The sequence below is a fragment of the Chaetura pelagica genome, unplaced genomic scaffold (assembly GCF_000747805.2).
Source record: "Chaetura pelagica isolate M959 unplaced genomic scaffold, ChaPel_1.0 scaffold471, whole genome shotgun sequence".
In the NCBI taxonomy this organism is placed as follows: domain Eukaryota; kingdom Metazoa; phylum Chordata; class Aves; order Apodiformes; family Apodidae; genus Chaetura; species Chaetura pelagica.
Genome location: NW_009952430.1, coordinates 664,078 through 680,360, shown reverse-complemented (window position 1 = coordinate 680,360; position 16,283 = coordinate 664,078). Strand labels below are relative to the sequence as shown.

Here is a 16,283-nt window from a genome sequence, read left to right as displayed (position 1 = left end):
CTGAGCTGAGGTCAGTGAGCAGATGAGGAGATGGACAAGGCCATGCCCTGTGGTCTGTTCAGCACAGTCTGTGGCCAGGTGGCCCCATGGGCTGATTTAAGCAGGTCCTCTTGTGTTCAGTAGTCACGTGTGGTGGAGAACAGGAGGGATGAAGCAGAGAAGGATGTGACCCAGGCTTAGCATGAGGAAAAGGGAGATAGATAAAGAAAAGGTGGTTATTTTGACTAGAGGGTGAAATTATGGGTTAGGTTGTTACATTATTAGGACAGGGCGAGTGGAGCTCAGCTCCCCTTCGTGGGATCTGCACCAAGGAGGATCTGTAGGGCATTGAGAACTCCATTATCCCCTGCACTGATTTGGGTTACATCTTGTACCTGTCTGGCTGTGCAATCCTGGCAGCTCACCATAGATGCCACTGAACTCTGCAGTTGCCATCAGTTTTTTTCCTTTGTGAATGTGCATGTTTGGGACAGGCAGAGATCCCAGAACTATGGGGTGAAACAGACTTTGATGGCCCTTACTGTGCCTTTCTTCTGACACGTGTGGGAGGTGCCACTGCCTTCTGTTTGGGTGGGGTTTTTTAAGGAAGAAAATGGTAATAGTTCAGTGATGTCCAGTGACAGGACAAGGGGCAGTGGGTGCAAACTGGAGCACAGGAGGTTCCATGGGAATCTCAGGAAGAACTTCTTTGCTGTGAGAGTGCCAGAGCCCTGGGCCAGGCTGCCCAGAGAGGCTGTGGAGTCTCCTTCTCTGGAGACATTCCAACCCCCCTGGCCACGTTCCTGTGTGATGTGCTCTGGGTGCCCCTGCTCTGGCAGGGGGGCTGGGCTGGGGGAGCTTTCCAGGTCCCTTCCAACCCCTGAGATTCTGGGATTCTGTGACATCACTTGGGTATCCCTTCTCACCATTGCAACCTCTGTAACCTGGCACCCCAGGCTGTGATAAGATACCAAGGTGCCCAACCTGCCTGCAAACACCTCAGTCATGGCAAAACCAACATCTAATACCCAACAATATCTGCAATTAGACTTTCCTCAACTGGAGGTGGTTTGTGTGCTGCCCTGTGCAGCCCCCAAGAATGCCTGACGTTGTGCCTGGAGCCTCCCCTTGCATTCCCAGCTGGCTGTTGGATGGCCAGGAGGGCTGGGACCATGCAGAGCTGACTGCCCTGTGCTCAGCAAACACCCTGCAGTCGTTTTGACACCCCATGCCCTTTGTCTGCCTCTGTTTGCATGTGTAAAACAGCTCCAAAAAGGATCACTCCAGCAGAAATGAACAGCACCAGGGGCAGGTAGGCTGTGGAGGGTTTTTCCCCCCCTCCCCTAAAAAGGCTACTTGTTTTCCCCCCGCCCAGAGATCTGTCTGAGAATAACGTTTATGCCAAGGATGTTGGATGTGGGGACTCCTCTCTGGGTTTTTTTTTAATCCAAGCAAATTTGTGGCAAGGATGAGGTCAGAATCCCAGAGTGTACCCTGTCCATGACAGTCCCTGCCTGCCCTTCTGGGGTGATGTAATCTGTACTCAGGAAGAATGTTTCCAAGAGGTGGATAAGAGCATTTTAGTTCAGCTCTAATAATTCTGTTAAATCAGAGCCGAGGTTGTAATTGCTGTTTGTGGCTGAGTTTGTTCCATATGTGTGTGATGCAGGATGGCATTGTAATGAAATGTTCCCTCTTTGAGCTTCATGCCCTAAAGAATATGCCTTTATTGTGTGGTAGGCAAATCACTCAGCTGCTCTCTGCCTCCCAAACGAAGGGAAGGGAGTAAGAAAGTCCTGTTTTCACCTCCTTTCAATTTCTTCTGGAAAGGTTAAGTTGTGTAAGTCTTTCTTTGCTTTAGCAACACTGAGCCTTGCTGAAGTCCTGTGCATTTCTTGTCATGAACAAGCCTGGGAGCCTGTGTGTGTTGGAGGGTTTACATGAGTGTCATGAAAGGATGGGGGTGTGAGCAGGAGCAGGGAGCAAGGGAGCAGGGAAAGCCTCTTCCAGGGAGTCAGGCACGGTGCTGGGAAGCAGCATTTTCAATCGTATCTTAACTGTGAGAAACAGACCCCAGAGGTGCAAAATTCTCGAGAGGAACGTTGCATTCAAAGACAGCATGTTGGGTGCCCCAGGGCTGGGTGGGCAGGGGTTGCTCTGCTCTGGGGTTGCTTTGCTATAGGGGTTGCTTTGCTCTGGGGTTGCTTTGCTCTGAGGTTGCTTTGTTCTGGGGTTGCTTTGCTCTGAGGTTGCTCTGCTCTGGGGTTGCTTTGCTATAGGGATTGCTTTGCTCTGGGGTTGCTTTGCTATAGGGGTTGCTTTGCTCTGGGGTTGCTTTGCTATAGGGATTGCTTTGCTCTGGGGTTGCTTTGCTATAGGGATTGCTTTGCTCTGGGGTTGCTTTGCTCGGGGGGTTGCTCTGCTCTGGGGGTTGCTTTGCTCTGAGGTTGCTTTGTTCTGGGGTTGCTCTGCTCTGGACTGGGGAGGCTGCTGGGCTACATCACATCCAGCCCAGCTCCAGGGAGGAACATCCCATTCCCAGCCCCTCCTGAGCACAGCAGCTCCTGTCCCAGCAGGGACCAGGGATGTGGGGAGGGGATGTTCCTTCTCCAGGGCTGCTCCAGTGGTGACACTGGTGTGATTTTACCAGGCTACCAGCAACCTCAGAGGAAGTTAAGGCATGTGAGCTGGATAGGACAGGAAAGAAAAGGGAGATGGCAGCTAATTTCACAGGGTCACCTGTGCCCTGGCAGCCAAGAGGGCCAATGCCACCCTGGGGGGCATCAAGAAGAGTGTGGCCAGCAGGTCAGGGAGGTTCTCCTGCCCCTCTCCTCTGCCCTGGGGAGGCCTCACCTGGAGTCCTAGGGTCTCACCACCCTCACAGGAAAGAATTTCCTCCTCATGTCTCACCGCAGTCTCCCCTCTCCCAGTTTTAATCCATTCCCCATTGTCCTCTCACTCCCTGCCCTTGTCCCAAGTCCCTCCCCAGCTTTCCTGGAGCCCCTTCAGGCACTGGAAGGTGCTCTAAGGTCTCCCTGGAGCCTTCTCTTCTCCAGGCTGAACACCCCAACTCTCCCAGCCTGGCTCCAGAGCAGAGCTGCTCCAGCCCTCCCAGCATCTCTGTGGTCTCCTCTGGTCCCAGTCCAGCATCTCCATGTCCTTCTTCTGCTGGAGACCTCAGCACTGCAGGGGGGTCTCACCAGAGTGGAACAGAGAGAGACAGTCCCCTCCCTGGCTCTGCTGGGGTTGCAGCCCAGGACATGCTTGGTTTTTACCAGCTCATGTTGAGCTTCTCATCAACATGATGAAAAAAAGTCTGTTTGAAGAACATCACCTGAGCTTGGCCCCCCAGCAGCCCCCAGGGCACTTCTAAAAGTAAAAGCCATTTACCAGCATTTTTATACTAGGAAGCCAAGAGAAATGATCACAAGTGAACAGGAGTTTTAAAAAAAACCCCATACAGAACAAAGGTAGCATCCTGTAATGTAGCCATAAAAAGGGAAAACTCCCACTACTTGAAGTCTACAAATTCAAGTTTCTCATGGGAAAACATAACTCCTGTTCAAATGCTAATGGGTTGTTACCACAGGAAGGTTTTAATTTAACAACTAGGTACTATAAGAAGGAGCAGAGCAGGGTTCAGAGAGCAAATGGCTGATAAATGATCTTCAATCTGCCAGGAAATGTTTGCTTTTTTTCCCCTGTATTTCCCCTTCTTGATCTCTGTCTTGAGCAGATTCTCCAAAGGGACATATAAAAGACAGCTGATTTCAGCTAGAGGTAATAGCACATTTGTGGGGTGGTTTTTTTTTTTAATCCTTGTTTAAAATGGCAAATTTATGGCACTGGTAGAGTTTCAGTTACCAGAGTAGCTGGCCCTGAGAGCATAGAAATTGATGGTATATGAGGAAAAACTGGCTTACTGGAAAGAAAAATGCAGCATATTTTAGAAAAGTGATAGGGAAGGAGGGAGGAAATTGGGCACTGCAGCCACAAACCTTTGCTCTTCTCAGAACAAGAGCAAATGTCTCATTAAGCAAGAACAGGTTCTAGGGACTCAGAGGCCCTCCCTCCCTTTTCCAGGAACACAGCAGCCAGAGCTTGCAAGAGCTGAGTAGGAAGAAGAGAGCAAGAGCTCCTGATTTCTTCTGAAGCAACAAAAAAATCCTTCTTCCTTTTTTTTCTGGGAACTCCCTTCCCAGCCAATTGCTGGGTGGGTGCCCCCACGTTGGAAGGTTTTTGCTACCACCTTCCATTCCTATAACTGTAACAAGAAAACTGTCTTGCTGCTCACACTCCCAAACCTGTAGAAACACTTTCAATGTGTTTTGAGAAGGTTACAGGGAGCACTTGACCTTGACCAGAAAAAAAGATGTGAGGGAAGGGAGTGGGATGCTTCTTCTATTAGATGGGAATAAACATTTGTCAGAAGTCTCAGCAGCTTCTCCCTGCCATCTGTGAGCCTCTTCTGAGGAGCTTCAACATGCTCATGTGGTGGTAAAGCCTGTGCTGGGCTCTCCTGGCCAGACTGTTGCTGGTGTGTCCTCCCTGAATGGAGAGCAGGTTTGGAGTCTGCTCAGATCCACTGCAGGGCAGGACGTTTGGGGACAATTTAGACCTTACCCTCGACCAACTGTCATGCAAGGTGGGCTCTGGTGCCAGGAGTAGAGACCTGCCAAATGAGTAGTAGCTGCTGGGATACTGGGGTGAGAATTACTGGCTAAAAAGGAAAGAGGAAAACTTTGCAAACTGATGAGATTTCAAAGTCTCTTTTCCTAGTAGTTTTCACAGTGTTGCCAGAGAGCCTGAAAGTGTAGGAGAGCAAATGGCATTTGCTCTCAGTGGTTGTGACATAGTAAAGGGCTGTAGCATCTGTCAGAGGCAACATGAGCCAGGCAGAACATGGCCCTGGGCTGCATTTCCACCTGGATCCTGTTTGGCCCTTTCCTGACTCAGCTCTCCTGCTTGAGAACCGTGTGCTGGACCATCTGCCCTGCTGGCCATCCAGCCACCAGGGCTCAGGAGAGCACTGACACATCACAAGCTCGTGCAGGAAGGCATGGGGAGGACGGAGAGCTAGCAGTGAAGAAGCTGCATTCTCAGCCCCTGAGGCTGCCTTGCTTCCCTCCCCCCTCACCTATCTTATCTTTGCCTCTTTCTAAAATAAAAAGGAAGAGGAAAATTAACAACATGAAAAGGGGAGGAGATTATAGAGAGTATCTGAAAAATTATCTCTGTCCTCATTTCAGAGCTTTGCATGGTAACAGGGAGGCAGATGCTCTTTATTCATATATTAAAATAATAAAAAGCTGGGTGTCTTCTGAACCTGCTCTGTTGTCATGGACTGAGAAGCTCCTAGGAAGCATCATGCAGAAGGCTGTTGCACTTCAGAAACTATCCAGGGATGCCATGCAAGGACCAAAGCAAATCCAAGCTAAAAGACAAAGTTTTGTGTCATAGAATCATGGAATGTCTTGGCTTGGAAGGGACATCTAGAGGTCATCTAGTCCAAACCCCTACAAGAAGCAGGGACATCTCCAACTAGAGCAGGTTGCTCAGAGCCCCATCAAGCCTGACCTTGAATGTCTCCAGGGATGGGGCCTCTATCACCAATCTAGGCAGCCTGTTCCCGTGACCCACCACCCTCAGTGTAAAGAATGTTTCCTAATGTCCAACCTCAATCTACCCTTTTCTAGCTTGAAACCATTACCCCTTGTCTTGTTGTTACCTGCCCTTGTGAGCAGCTCTTCCCCAGCCTTCTCACAGACCCCCTGCAGGCACTGGAAGGTGCTCTGAGGTCCCCCCAGAGTCTTTTCTTCAAGCTGAACAACCTCACCTCCCTCAGTCCAGCCTGCACAAGAGTGATATTTGCACCTTTGCTTTTGTGCTGAGATAACATCTCTGCCAAGGGGACATGAATGTTGCCAGGGGTCTGGCTGGAATTGGGAAGAATCCAAGCCATATCCCTTCTCCTTTAACTCCTCAGCCTTTGAAGGTCTGAGTGACACCAGTTCCCTGGTGGTGCTGCTCCTACCAAACCTGAATCCAAGCCATAAGCACATTTCCTGGAGCTTGGGGTGTTTGGTTTGGCACGTTCCCCTATCAGAGTCTCCTCCTTCCTTGGCACTTCTCAAAATATGCAGTTGTTGTTCTTCATAAATCCTTGTCAATAAAGCAATGAGGCTTTGATGCTGTTCTGTTCTACCCTCTGCTTAGGGTGTCACCATGTAGGGTGGCCTTGATGCTCCTATATGAGGGTGACAGTGGGGCTGTCTGGCATATCTATGTACACATATATATATGTATATGCATACACATACACTGAATAAGTTTCTTTGTTTTCTCTTCCTTGGCAGGACCCTATGGAAAGGATATTTATCGAAGTGGAGGGCCAGATCTCCATAATTTCATCTCCTCTGGCTTTGTCACATTAGGAAGAGGACACACGAAGGGTACAGTGGAAACCATTTTTTGCTAAGTAAAAAACCAGATTGTTTTAAGGAAAAAAAAGGTCTAACTCAGAAGCTGGGTTCTAAGTGCTATGAGGGAACAGTATTGGACTGCAGGCAGGAGATGTAGTGGATGCTGATGTTGCTGCAGGTAAAATACTGTGCTCCTGGCAGAACCTCCTGGTGAGGGAGGTGGGGAGAGAGGGTGGAGCTGGACAGCCCAGCTCTGGGCTCTGCTCTGCCTTTGCAGCCCAACAATTGATCCTGCTTTCTGGTGTCCTGGCTGCATGGTTGCAACCCACCTGTGTGCTGCTGCACTTCTAAAGGGAAGGGGGAGCAGTGTTGATGCTGTCCCAGGGCAGGCAGTCCACACTTCAAGAGTGTGTTTCTGGATTTCTTTTTGTTTGACTTTGGAGCTTTTTGGTTGGTTGGGTTTTGTTTTTTTGGTTTTTTTTTTGGGGGGGAGTATTATGAATATTTTATAAAATAATTTCTTTTTAGGTCTTAAAATATATCTTTTCTGTGTTCATATGATCTGTGATATAATGTACAAACATGAAACCACAAAAATATACATATATTGCTCTGTGTATGTTCTGTGTATATGTACTGTATATAAAATATATGTTGAGAGACAGTTGTAGCTATATTAGATAAGTAACCATATATCCCAGGAGTTGTGGTGACACCAGAGCTGTGAGATCTGACTCCTGGTCACCAGAACCCCAGCTGAATGTTCCATTTGATGACGTTGTTGCCTGTTTGGTGAGTTTTTCTAGTGTACAGTGAGACTATGTTTGGAGCATCTTTCTGTTGACACCCACACCCTGACCCAGTCACACTGGGTGCCCTGGCAGTGGGTGGTGGTGACACTGGGAGTGCAAACCTGTGCTGTGCCAGTACTTGTCTGGTCCTGTGTCCTGCTGGCTTCTGAGACTGTTGTACATTTCTATAGACACTATGTATGTGGAGATAACCTATATAGACACAATGTACTGTATGTGGAGCTGTGTCCATGTGCTCACCTGGCTGAATGCACCTGTGTTGTTTCTCTGGATGACCAAGACTCACAAATGATTAAAAGATCTTTCTTTTTTTTTATTTTTTTCTCCTCCATTTCCTGCACTTTTTCAAATTCTCCAGGAGTGTCATCCAAAGCAGTGTTGGTCCTTGTAGAACTGTCAGAGAAGAAACAAATATATGTATATTGTCTGTGTATGTCTGTGTGTGCTTAAATAAAGTTTACTGAGGCTGAGGCAGCACCCGTGGGACTTGTAATCCAATGCTCTGCAATTCCAGCCTGGCACTGCACTGGTGGAAGGAGAGCAGAGAAAACCACCATGAACCTTCAGGTGGGCTGGGAACTGAAATGGTCCAAGGAAGGACTCATGGATGGCATTTCACACAAGGTCTTCCTTTCTCCTCCCCATCCCAAAGGAGTTGTACAGTCATGTGGCATCACAGCAGGCCTGGCAGTCTCTTTAGGGTGAGGTAGCAAGTGTGTCCCAGTTAGAGGTGTGGTCCACAGAGGGGTGTCTCCTGGTAGCCTTCATCAAGCACGTGGGTAACCCTGGGCAGGGATGTAAAACCTGTCCCTTTGTCTCAGACACTTCAATTCTCTTCCAGCAGCTTTCCATGCCATATACTTTTCCCAGGTCCTTCCCAGATAAGACTAAAACCAACTTTCCTTCTTTAACTGAAGGGTCTCAGGGGCTCCTTTCTCTGTTTGAGGCCAGTGGTTTGCACACCCTTTCCCACTGCCTTTCCTGGGAGCCCCACAGAGCACATTTCCTACCCCTGGGAAGGTGGGAGAATGGGCAGTGGGAGTCTTTGTGTACCAGCCCTTCCAACAGCCATCAGACAGGGTGGTGCTTTCCAGAGTGAAGAAAAAAAGGCTTTTATGATCAGAAGAAAGGAAACGATGTGTTGGCTGCTTCTGGACATAAAAAGAATGGATTTACATTTGAATTTCTTTTCCAGCTACCTGCAAATGCACCTTGTATTTGAACAGCACCATCCTGTTCACTTCTAACTTCTTCCTGGTAAATTCACACGCCCACCCGTGACTGGTGCAAGTGATTAACATCACACATTCTGCAGACAAACTCCCTGGTTTGGTCTTGCAAATGTGTAGATTTGTCTTTGTCTGTGATAGGATTTGATTGCTTCTTTGTACAGTGGAAGCAGGGACTTGGGATGCACCAAATGACTGGGGGGCTCTAGCATTAGGGTTGTGCTCAATGTAGTTGGATGATTTCTGGAAATATGACATGCTGAGGTTTCCTGTGTTCAGTGTGAACTGGAAACTGTACATGTGGACAGGAGAGATGAGTGTTCCAGCCAGGGTTGCAGTGCTGAGCTTTAGCTGAGCAGCTTCATCCTCAGATATTGTCCCATTTCAGTTCCAGTTCATGTGTTGAAATCTCCACCTCAAGTAGCCTGATACCCTCCCCCTGCATTGTTGTTACACCTCCAAGGAAGAGGGTTCTGCTTTTAGAGTGAACAAAGCCAATGAAGTTGATCTCAATATTTCTTTGCACATTTTGGGTGTTTTCTCAACTGTCTTCTGTGCTGTGGCAGAACTCCAAGTGCTGAGCAATAGTTAAGAGCCAGTCTATTTTGGGCAGAAGACAAAGATGTGAGACATGCCAAACTACCATGGATACCAAATCAGCATATTCACATGTCTGACATCCACAAGCTCCTGCAAGATTGTGATTTATGATTCTTCTATGACACTCCATTGGGCAATGCATCACTGCCTGGCATTTAAGTCTATAAAATCACTACACAGTATGTTCTTCAAACCATGGTAAAAGACTTCACTGTCAGGCTGCCATGATGATGTAGGAAGGATTCCAGAGTCTTGAGGCCATAGAAAGTCTCCACAGTGAGACAGACTTCAGGACTAATCTCATCTGACTTCAGATAGCTAGAGGTTAGACATTTTATCCTGAAGTAGTTGCCTTCAATTCCATGTAGAGGCACCTGGGAGACACCAGCACCTCTACATGGATGTTCACTGGATGGGCTGTAGGCATCTCCTCCCCTTTCCAGCCAGAGGGGAGCCAGGGGAGCTGGGTCTTGCAGCCATCAGAGGAAGGCAGATGAATCCCACCTGCACTTGCTGGCACAGAGGGAGCTCCTATTGCTCCAGCTGCTGTGGGGGTTGCTATGGGAGTTCAGTGCTCCAGTGACTCCAGTCAGAGCACTGAAGACAGGAGCTATCACACTCCTCTGGGCATCAGCCTAATTTAAACCCCAGCTTCTTCAACCCATTCTCTTCCCCAGCATCTTGCTGCTCTCAGGTGTCCCAGGTTGACCCTCCCATGGACCTTCCTGTCCTGCCAGGGCTCTGCTCAGCCACACAGGCTTGTGTAGGAACTGACACAGCTGCAGCACCCCATGGAGCCAGCACCCTTGTGGGTGTCCAACCAGAGTCAGTGACCAAGTCTTGAAGTAAACTCACTCCAGATGAACTACTTCAGATGGTGGCTGTTGAGTTTTCAGGTAAAAATGTTCTGTTGATTTTGGTTTGGTTTTATTTACTCCCAGCCTCAGCCCTTGAAAGCAGAATGGAGTTTGAGCTCCATGTATTTCACAGTCTGTGACTGCAGTAGAAACCGTAGAGCAGATGATAATCTCACTGCCATCCCTACACACCTTCTTTGTTTTCCTGGTGACTCTGCAACAGTATTAAAGTAGTGAGGTTTGGTGTTTGTTTGGAGTTTCTTTTTGCTGGAAAAGCATAAGTCCAGGGCAGAGCCACAGAGATGCTGAAGGGAGGGGAACATCTCCCTGCTGAGGAAAGGCTGAGGGAGCTGGGTCTGTTGGGCTTGGAGAAGAGGAGACTGAGGGGCCACCTCATCCATGGGCACAAATCTGTTCAGGGCAGTGTCAGGAGGACAGAGCCAGGCTTTGTGCAGTGATGTCCAGTGACAGGACAAGGGGCAGTGGGTGCAAACTGGAGCCCAGGAGGTTCCATGGGAATCTCAGGAAGAACTTCTTTGCTGTGAGAGTGCCAGAGCCCTGGGCCAGGCTGCCCAGAGAGGCTGTGGAGTCTCCTTCTCTGGAGACATTCCAACCCCCCTGGCCACGTTCCTGTGTGATGTGCTCTGGGTGCCCCTGCTCTGGCAGGGGGGCTGGGCTGGGGGAGCTTTCCAGGTCCCTTCCAACCCCTGGGATTCTGGGATTCTGTGAAGTTCCCAGTTGAATTGAGTACTAGGTGTCAGGGAACAGGGAGGCAGGAGGAATATGGGATTTTAGTCTCCTCTACTGCAGAGTCATCTGGTAGGGAAGAAAAAGGACTTTTCTTACAATCTGTTACTTTCTTGTAAATGAATGCCAGATCCTTGTGCAGGGGTAGGGCTGAAACTTGAAAAGCATGTGTGGAAAACTCAGGAAGGAGGCAAGTGTCCTCCCAGCCTGCCCAAAAACACTTTCAGAAATGCAACTTTTGGTCAAGGCTGCCAATCTTTATTGTTCCTGGATCTGCTGAGAGATCTGCTCTGAATTAGGGCATCTGCTGGAGCCGTTTTTCTTCCAGTATCCCACTAAAATTTGCACCTAGGATGTTCTCCAGCAGTGCCAGTGAGCAGGAAAAAAACAAACCCAGAACAAACACCAAACCAAACCCATGTACCCAAGTCCATGTGGTGTGACCATATTGCTGCTGGCATCTCTGGGGAGCTGCTCCACCACCCCGCAGTGTGGGCAGGGTGAGAACCATGTTGGTGTAGAGATGCCAGCCTGGTGACTGAGCAATAAAAGCCACCCACAGTCACATTTCATCTTGTGATATTTGGTGCAGATGTGGCAGGATTTACAGCCTGGATGTGGGATGTGCCTGCCTGGGCCTCTGTTCTCACTGTCCTGCAGGATGATTGCACCCCATGCACCTGCAGAAGGGCTCAGGACACTCTTTTGGTGGTGCAGCCCTTCATGGGAGGTGCAGCTGTTCAGCCTAAGCTGGTTTTGATGTGCCTGCTGTGGGAACATGGTGTATGTTCTTTAGCAGGACCTTTTTTTTGGGCATGTTCAAAAGGAGCAAGTTGTCCTTGATGTAGTCCCACCTTAGAACACGATCATCACCTTTTTCCCCAGTCCATGTGCATGAGTTGTTTTGAGGTCAGGCAGGTCATCCATCCCATGGTGTCAGGGCAGGGAATGGCTGCCACGTGGGGCTGAGGTTTGGAAGCTGCAAGGGTTTGTGACAGGGGACAGGGTAATGTCAGGATGGGGGAGGGAGGTGAAAGCTTGAGGTAGCAGCTGAGTTTCATGGCTATTACCCACCTGCTTGGTTGTCAGTGGGCTCTGAGGATCTGAGGGAGCCACTGGCACCTTCTTCTGCCAGTCCATGGCCAGACCTTCCCCTTGTTGGGCAGGGCCCTGCAGGCTCCTGGAGATGCAGAGCACCTTGGGGAGGACACTGTGTCCCCTCTGCCACCCTATGGGCCAGCACTGGGAGATGAGGACCTGGTCAGCAGGGTCACTCAGGCTTATTGCAAGGCAAGTTTCAGAAGTAAAGCAGCAGCTTTATCTGACAGTTTAACATTTGTGGCTGTTTATCAGAAATCCTCCTCTAAGCACAAACATGAAAGAGGACAAATGCAGCTCTAGATTGTACTTAGCAACCAAGATCTTCCTGAGCTGCTTCAGTGTCTCAGCCAGCTGAGGTGGGTGGCAGCTCCATTCTCTCATCTTTTTCTCACCCTTGATGCTCCAGAGCTTTCCCAGCACCACATCTGTGCTGCTCCCACTGGAAGGTGTTGCTTTCCCTCTGTATGGAGAGAGGCAGCACAGAGTAAATGACTCATGTCTAAGTTTATGTTTGCCCAGGGCAGCACTGCCAGGTTCCTGTTTGTGTGAGTCTTAGGAAAGCTTGTGGATGATGACAGGACTGTGGGATGTCCCATGTCCATATGAGGATCAGGTCATTTCCTTCCTGGTGGGCAGGAGGATGAGCATGACCAGCAATGTGCCCTTGTGGCCAAGAAGGCCAATGGATCCTGGGGGGCATTAGAAAGGGGGTGGTTAGTAGGGCAAGGGAGGTTCTCCTCCCACTCTGTTCTGCCTTGGTGAGGCCACATCTGGAGTATTGTGTCCAGTTCTGGGCCCCTCAGTTCCAGAAGGACAGGGAACTGCTGGAAAGAGCCCAGGGCAGAGCCACAGAGATGCTGGAGGGAGGGGAACATCTCCCTGCTGAGGAAAGGCTGAGGGAGCTGGGTCTGTTGGGCTTGGAGAAGAGGAGACTGAGGGGCCACCTCATCCATGGGCACAAATCTGTTCAGGGCAGTGTCAGGAGGCCAGAGCCAGGCCCTGTGCAGTGATGTCCAGTGACAGGACAAGGGGCAGTGGGTGCAAACTGGAGCCCAGGAGGTTCCATGGGAATCTCAGGAAGAACTTCTTTGCTGTGAGAGTGCCAGAGCCCTGGGCCAGGCTGCCCAGAGAGGCTGTGGAGTCTCCTTCTCTGGAGACATTCCAACCCCCCTGGCCACGTTCCTGTGTGATGTGCTCTGGGTGCCCCTGCTCTGGCAGGGGGGCTGGGCTGGGGGATCTTTCCAGGTCCCTTCCAACCCCTGGGATTCTGGGATTCTGTGATTCCTGAAATGCCTTGATCTGCCCATCCATTGTGTTTCCTCATTTGCACATTCTTCCGACTGTGAGTGGTTTCCTGCAAGCTGCAGAATGCCTGTGCCAGGCTCTGTAGTTTATCAATGATATATCTGTGTGCAAATGGATCTTTCTGCAGACACCTCAGTGGGTCTGGATCAGTGGGTGCCCTGCAGGCTTTATGTTCAGACTGACTGTGGTAGAGCATGGGGAGAGGCCTGGGCATTCCCACTGGCTGACACCCCTTCTTCCTCCTGTACACACATTGTACCTGTTCCTTTTGACACACTCTTCCTCTTGGACACCCCCCACTGAGCCCCTTTTACAAATATCAGCTCAGGAACCAGCAGTTTTATTGGTCCCTTGACACATAAATCTGATTCAGAGACTCATGGGAGGAGAGAGATCTATTCATTCCATCATCATTAGCAGTTGAAGGGTTCTGATTCCTCTCTCCTGGTTCCCTGCTGTCATGGCTGGTTCCCTGTTGCTTGGTTGGCACCTTTGTGGTCCAGTTTCTTTCCCAAAGTGCTGGTTCATACCCTGAATTTGTTATTTTAAGGCCTTGGGTTACATTTATCACAACTGCCATCAACCCAAGACCAATACAAACCATCATTAGTAATCCCCACTTGCAGGAAACTCATTAATACAGTGAAAGAGAGTTTTGGGGTGATTTTTTTCATACCTGCATCTGGAACACGCCATGAATAGATGATGCAAAAAGAGAGGGTTAGGTGTGTTGAGGCCTTTCTCTCATTAAACACTTGTTAGACATTTAGTATCAATGGAGAGAGGTCAGCCCAGAAGCTGCTGCATCCCAAGGAACCTGGTTTTTCCCTCCTGGATCATACCTAACAATTCTGGTGGTGTCTTGCAGTGTCTGTGCTAAAGATCCCTTGCATTCTGATTCCAGATTAATTTCAACTCTTGCATATTCTGACACTTAATTGTATTGACTTGAAAATAGGGTAATTGGGATGTGGAAGCTGCTCCACAGCTTGGCAGAAATATTCCATTACGCAACAGGGCATTTCAAGCTGCTCTGAATTATTTAATCGACTTCAGACACGAGCATCCATTACTCAGCAGTCTGTAGAGTTGTTTTTTTCTTGGTTTGGTTTTGGTTTGGGTTGTTTGTTTTTTTTTTTATAGCCCTCTGAAGAGCTGGGTGGGAGGAGAGGTCATGGAAACCACATCCATGGCTGCAGCGTTTGTGCAAGATGCCTCTGCTGGAGGGGAGGAACGGGGTGAACTTGAGCTAAACCACATCAGTCCCTGGGGTCACCTTCTGCAAGGGACATTGAAATAACTCAGGTGATGGGTTCGTGCCCTTCTGTCTTAGACAGGCTGCCCACAGACCTGCCTTTAGGCACAACCTGGTGAGACTGGGAGCTTGGCTTTCGGAGCGCCGAGCAGAGGGAGGCTTGGCAGCTGATCTGAGAGCCTTCCTCAGGCTGGTGAAGGAAACAGCAGAAAAATGGCCACAAGCAGGGCCACACGTGTCCCTGCTAAGCCAGGACACCCAGCTGCCCGTGGCAAGAAGCCCACCTGGCTCCATAGCCAGCTGTTAAATGGAGTTTGCTTCCTGCAGCAAGGAAGAAAGTTCCCACCTGGGGCTGGGAGGAGACACTGGGTGTTGGCTGGAGATCATGTTGTTCCCCACCTCAGCTGAATCCTGGCATTTTTAACTTGACCTGATCAAACACACTTCACAGAGGATGCAGGGCTGAGGTGGGAAGAGATGTCAGCCAGGTGTGGCTGTCTTCTCTTTCTCACCAAGGGGCAGTTCAACCCCAAATCACGTCCAGGCATTAGGACGATGTTTTGAGAGCGAGCGCTGAAATGTGTTGGAGCTCAGCTTGCACCTGGCACTTTGCAGGAAGCCATGGAGCATCTCTTGCTTTTGCCTTCATGTTGTGGCCCCCTTTCCAGACCAGGCATGTAGAGGAGTTTGGGACTAGCCATCACCACTGCCACTGCTGGGGACCTAATGTTTCCATGTCAGTGTAAATCACAACTCATCACTCAACTTTCTCCATCTGTGGTTGGAGAATTCCTTTGCTGCTCACTCTCTTGTCCTACAAACTCCATTGCATCCAGCACTCCACTGAGTTCCTGTGGATGGTTTGCAATAATCTAGTACTCTAGGATGGATTTATCTTCTTTCTGCTGTGTGTTAGCAGTATATCAATATAAATTACAATAGCTGAGGGGAGCAGAAAAAAGCCCTGCCTGTTATTGGATGCCCTTTCCCAGAGAGTCTGTCAACTCTCCATGATGTTTTGGCAGCCACCTTTGAAAACTGAGCTGAAGGCTGGTGAAAAGCTGGCAGTTACAGCCCAGCTATCTATGAAAAAGGGAGCTTCAGCTGCATGCCTCAAACTTCTCTTTGAAGACTGTCTTTTTTCTATATTTATTATCAAGAGCTGCCGTTTAAAAATACCTTATGATTTTCCTGCTGCAAATGTCACAGAGCATCTCAGGCTGGTTATCTCCCCAAAGAAGGATTTTAGCTGAAATGAAGGATCACCCTTCGGGTTGGCATGTTGTCCCTTTAGCAGGTCAGCATTCAGGCTTAATTGTGGTAGCTGATTGTAAAAAAGATATGCAAATATTGTGCAAAAATTGGAGGTACCTGGGTGCAGGTGGGGGACTTTATAGAGGCATCTGTAGTTCTGAAGCAGGATTCTCTCCAGAATAACCAAATCTTGTGGTCAGAGTTTGGCAGATGAAGAGCCTGGGCACACCCAAACATCAGCTAGAGCAAAACCAGGATGTTATATACAGTTTAGCTTCTGAAGTTCCTTGGGAGGAGCACTGGTGCATCTGCAGGGAAGTATCTTTGGAGACACAGGCTCCAGGTTTGTTTTCCAGATTTACTTTAGAGATGTGGTACTCCCTGGTAGAGAATTGATTTGGTCTTAGGAGTTTCAGTTTATCCTTTAATAGTCAATATAAAACTGTGGACAGTTGTAGGGAGGTTCTGCAGCAAATGCCACAAATGTAATGGAGGGGAGAACCCAAACTCTGCAAAGGCATGAAAAAAAAAAAAAAATCACTTTGAAAAAGGAACTTCAGCTCTTGACAGCATGTGGGCCCCTGGCTGTGACTGCTTTATATTGTGGTGGTGTCTAAAGGCCACAGGCTGAGGGTGGGAACCATGATGGGGACAAACCAGAGGGAGACATGCCCAAGATGTCTTATTCCTTCTCGTGTTGGAAGTGCAGGTGTTCAACAGCT

At 49.1% G+C, this 16,283-nt stretch overlaps 1 protein-coding gene across 1 annotated transcript in view; it reads left to right on the top strand.

Moving 5' to 3' along the window:
• The window catches only part of SHISA6 (shisa family member 6), a 207,929-nt gene that overhangs the window by 34,554 nt on the left and 157,092 nt on the right, over window positions 1-16,283 (top strand). The window contains exon 2 of the mRNA XM_010008254.1: window positions 6,336-6,431. Within this exon, the coding sequence (XP_010006556.1) occupies window positions 6,336-6,431 (96 nt within the window). The remainder of the gene's footprint in view (window positions 1-6,335; window positions 6,432-16,283) is intronic.